This window comes from Chiloscyllium plagiosum, unplaced genomic scaffold, assembly GCF_004010195.1.
Source record: "Chiloscyllium plagiosum isolate BGI_BamShark_2017 unplaced genomic scaffold, ASM401019v2 scaf_18376, whole genome shotgun sequence".
Lineage (NCBI taxonomy): Eukaryota > Metazoa > Chordata > Chondrichthyes > Orectolobiformes > Hemiscylliidae > Chiloscyllium > Chiloscyllium plagiosum.
In genome coordinates, this window is record NW_025200708.1 from 1 (window position 1) to 4,794 (window position 4,794).

The following is a 4,794-nucleotide window of genomic DNA, read 5'->3' on the forward strand; positions in this document are numbered from 1 at the left end:
GTGCATAGAAATTAACCTGTTTGACTATAAGCTGGTGTTGCGTGATATTTAACTTTATACATCACAGTCCAACATCAACATCTCAAAACCGCAAGTATTCAATAACAAGGCGATAGTAATTGACTGATCTCAGGCTCAAAGTCCAAGGTTCTCCACATTAAAAGTAAGATAAATCCGGCAAAGATGACGGCGTAGCCCGTTTCACAGATGCTGAGTGGCTCTGAAAAGAGCCTTTGGGTTGGTAGATTCAAGAATACTCACTTCACTTTTTCGCAGATCCAGCAGCGGCGGTTTTCTTGGGCAGCAGCACGGCCTGGATATTAGGCAGCACCCCGCCCTGAGCGATGGTCACCCCTCCCAGCAGCTTGTTGAGCTCCTCGTCGTTGCGCACGGCCAACTGCAGGTGCCTGGGGATGATGCGGGTCTTCTTGTTGTCCCGGGCCGCGTTGCCGGCCAGCTCCAGGATTTCAGCCGTCAGATACTCCAGCACCGCAGCCAGATAGACCGGCGCTCCGGCACCCACACGCTCAGCATAGTTACCCTTTCTCAGGAGCCTGTGAACACGGCCCACCGGGAACTGCAGGCCAGCCCGGGACGACCGAGACTTCGCCTTGGCGCGAGCTTCCCAACGCCCTTTCCTCTTCCGGACATGGTCACAAACTCACAAGCACTGTCACAGAGAATGCTGCACTCCGCCCACATTGCGGCCTCTTATACCTTCGGGAGGAATGGGGGGCGGCGATTTCTGATTGGTCCCATTGTCCAGCCCCTCCTAATGTTGTTTCAATTCCCAATCAGATGTTTGCCTCATCCCCCAATCCGGAGAGGGCACGGGGAGGAAGGCGGAAAGTACCGGCGCCAAATCATCAACCGCCTTCTTTCCAATTGGAAAAGCCCGCCAATTTACAAACAAAGGAGTGTCTTTTATATTGAAAACTGAAGTACAAAATACGGAGGAAGTTTTTATAAAATACTCGTATCTTAATTTACTTTTAGTTTACAAATGTATACTTCACTCGATCTGTCTCTCCCTCATTTGGCGACCTGTATTCGTCCATTTCTGATCTCGAGTGGGTAATTTTCTAAACCTTAAGAAACTGAAAAGAAACATGCCAAACACTTCAGTCCGCACTTGACTTCTCACTTCACATTTCAATAGCACCCCGGCATGCTGATAAAGCAGCACACAACATTCTTCCGGCACAGTATCGATAGCGAACACGGTGTTTAGACGATATTCTAAAGCTGTCCTCCCTTATTGCTCTCGCTCTATCAGCAAAATCCAACCCGGCAGCTGTTTTGGCGTTCTCTCGGTTCCCTTTGAAAGCCTCTCACCGACATCAGAAATTGCTTTGCTTTTTGCATTCTGAAAAATCGGATTAAACCCGCGCATTGCAATTTTTTTTTTAAATATCAGATGAAAGATATGGACAAGTATGTATTGTTTGCTTGGGGAGAAAGTGAGGTCTGCAGATGCTGGAGATCAGAGCTGAAAATGTGTTGCTGGAAAAGCGCAGCAGGTCAGGCAGCATCAAGGGAACAAGAAAGTTGACGTTTTGGGTATAAACCCTTCATCAAGCCCATAGTATACCTGAACAAGTATTGTCAATCCAGTGTTGCCCTTCTAATATTTGTCCTGGGCATGGCAGACAGTGAAAAACTGTTACCCTGTTTTGTGGGCAGGGGCTGAAATGTCCTGCTGAATGGGGTGATGCAAAAACAGGGCTACCTCTACCCTGAGACCAGCAGTAAAGGCCATGAGATCAAAATCTGCCAGCCTGGACTGAGGTTACCACCTAAGTCAATGCAGTCTCTCAGCTTGTCTAGAGGAATATTCAGTAAGGCAGGAGGAAGATCAATACACTTCTGCATTTTGCTGATGTAAATGCCATAATTTTCTCTCCAATACTTCACATTCACTCTATTTCTGCCATTGTACTGAGACTCATATTGTGCTATTCTCACTATAGCTGGCAACATCTTTTGTCATTCTCTGTTACTCACCCCAATGACTAGCATCACCAATCCTTGTACTGTGTACATCGGCTCTGTCCCCTTATGAGTAGAGGGTTTTGATGCTGTCCACCCTGAACAGCTGACTGATTTACTGTGCCAGGAACCCCTGCATGAAGGCTACCAGCCTTGACTTGCTGACCACCATGACAAGCTTCTTGGCTTTGTGTCTCTGCTAAATGGCAAGGCATGACCAAAGTAATAATTATCCCAGTAGTTCTGGCTGAAGGGGAAGTGCACAAAGCAAGGAACGACAGCGATGCTGTGAGCATTAAATGGCTGAGAGTGTGTGAGCACCATGATAGCGAGCCAAGAGTCTGCAGATGCAGCCTGGTCCAGTCCAAGAGCTGGATGTGTGTCCCTGAGCACACTGTGCTTGCTGCAGCAAATAATAATAGTTACCGATGCAGCCCAAGGTGCCATATTGGAGTGCAGTAACATCCTTTAAGTGGATTGTAGATGTGCCTTGAGGCTTCTTTGGGCAAAGCATGTGTCAGGTGTCAATGTCACTAAATGTGGAGTGCATATGGCTGTTGATCATGGAGCATCCCTGAGATGTTGGTGCCAGATTTCCAACATAGAGGTCCTCTGGAGCAAGTGAAAAGCCAAGCACCTACTTTGATTTCCACGTTGAGATTTTTCTCAACATTTAATTGTTTGGCATGTTTGATAAAATGGAAAGCTGCATATCATGAGGTGAGTTGTGGTGGCATTAATAAGGCATTTAACAAGTTATAATACCCCATAATGTGTAACTCACTGCCTCCTATTAGGAAAGTGCCATGCTGCTAAGTAAAAACATTGAAAATGCAGTGAGATATTCTCAACGTTGAGATGAGCTGACTTTATTCGTTAAAAAAGGTTAGTGAACTAGATGGGTTTGTTTCAATTGATGATTGTTTCAAGGTCACCATTACAGAGAGTAGTTTTTCAATTCCAGACCTAGATATTTTTAATCAACCGGTTCAGATATGTTATGATACCCCTTTGGAGCAGGTGGGACTTGAATCCATGCCTCTGGTTCAAACGTATGGGCATCATCACTGTGCTACAAGACTCTTCAATTCTAGACATATTAATTACACATAAATGTCACTAGCTGCCATGGTGGGATTAAAACCCATGTTCCCAATGCATTAGCCTGGGGCTCTGGATTGCTAATCACCTTATCCTCACACTACATTCTCCCCTAAATTGTGTCCCTTAGTTCTAATCCTTCCCACAAAGGGAGGTAATCTTTCAGCAAATACCCTGTCAAACCCTTCAGGATTTTCAATAAGATCACCTGTCATTCTTCTTAACTGCATTTGATATGACACAAACTATCTAACTTTTCTTTATATAATATCACACCAGCCCAGGCATCAGACAAGTAAACTATCTATGATCTGCCTCCAACACATTTATATCCTTTCTTAAATAAAGAGACCAAAACACTACACAGTCATCTGACTGTGGTCTCACCAATACACTGTATAAATATAGCAAGACCTCCCTACTTTTATATTCATTATCCCTGCAATAAATAATAACAATCTGTTTTCTGTTTCAATTTTCTTTCCTAGTTACTTCTTGTATCTGCCTATGGGCTTTAGTGATCATATAGCAGGACACTTAGACTTTGTACCTGAAAGTTCTGCAACCTCTCTCCATTTAAACAATATGCTACATTTTGATTCTTTCCATCAAAGTGTAAATTCACATTTTTCTACATTATACTCCATTTTCAAGTTTTGTGTGCTCACAATGTACTTTCATCCCGTAGACCACTGATATCCTCCTCACAACTTAGTTTCCAACCTTATATTGTCATTAGCAAATTTAGCAACCATAACTTTGACCTTAACATCCAAGTGAAAGATGATGTACAATGATATTTTACACATGACCTCAGTGAATTTGCATATTCCTCTGCCTTCCACTATGTCTAAGTGCAGTCCTGACCTCCACTGCTGAAAGTGTAGGGAACCTGCTCTATTGGTTTGGAAGACTTGGGCAGTCATCGTCTGGTGCCTTTCATCTCTGAGCTGATGGAGAATGCAGGTAAAAGACTTGTTGATGTATCCTTTCAGAGATCAATGGATTCCTCCACAGAGGTGAAGGTGTAGTTGACGGACAATCAACTTCTGCGATTTGACAGTAAGTTTGTATTTATAACTGCAGCATTTGGCAAGAGGCAATATCTTGTACATTGCAGAAATTGACAATAACAATTTTATTGCTGATGTTACACTGTTTTTCAGTTTCTCACCAATGGATAGTTGCATTGTATCCTAACAATTTAATGCTTTGCAACTGACTCCATATTTCATTCTGTAACTGCCAGCTTGTTGTTTCTAATCTTGTTTTTACTCAGTTTCTGTGGTTTTGTTCGCCGAGCTGGAAATTTTTGTTGCAAACGTTTCGTCCCCTGTCTAGGTGACATCCTCAGTGCTTGGGAGCCTCCTGTGAAGCGCTTCTGTGGTGTTTCCTCCGGCATTTATAGTGGCCTGTCCCTGCCGCTTCCGGTTGTCAGTTCCAGCTGTCCGCTGTAGTGGCCGATTATATTGGGTCCAGGTCGATGTGTTTGTTGATGGAGTTTGTGGATGAGTGCCATGCTTCTAGGAATTCCCTGGCTGTTCCCTGTTTGGCTTGCCCTATAATGGTAGTGTTGTCCCAGTCGAATTCATGTTGCTTGTCGTCCTACCTGAGACTGTCTGAAGTGGTGTTTGGTCACACTCAAAATTGTAGATACTAAATGAGACACATTCTTATGTTAATGACTGACACCTACAGAGTAAG

The 4,794-nt window shown here is 44.0% G+C and overlaps 1 protein-coding gene across 1 annotated transcript; it reads right to left on the bottom strand.

Annotated features, from left to right (window-relative positions):
* Window positions 1-247: 247 nt before the first annotated feature.
* Window positions 248-1,393, bottom strand: LOC122546094 (histone H2A, sperm-like). Its single transcript, XM_043684927.1, has 2 exons — window positions 1,336-1,393; window positions 248-660 (listed from the first exon to the last, which is right to left on the bottom strand). The coding sequence occupies exons 1-2, from the start codon at window positions 1,391-1,393 to the stop codon at window positions 263-265; spliced, it is 456 nt and encodes a 151-aa protein (XP_043540862.1). The 3' UTR covers window positions 248-262.
* Window positions 1,394-4,794: the final 3,401 nt, after the last annotated feature.

Bases quoted from the DNA above. Each gene is read 5' to 3' on its own strand.
- LOC122546094 (XM_043684927.1), bottom strand. From the start codon at position 1,393: ATGCGCGGGTTTAATCCGATTTTTCAGAATGCAAAAAGCAAAGCAATT. The intron at 661-1,335 runs GTGAGAGGCTTT...AGTGCTTGTGAG, and splicing joins CAAAGCAATTTCTGATGTCG to TTTGTGACCATGTCCGGAAG.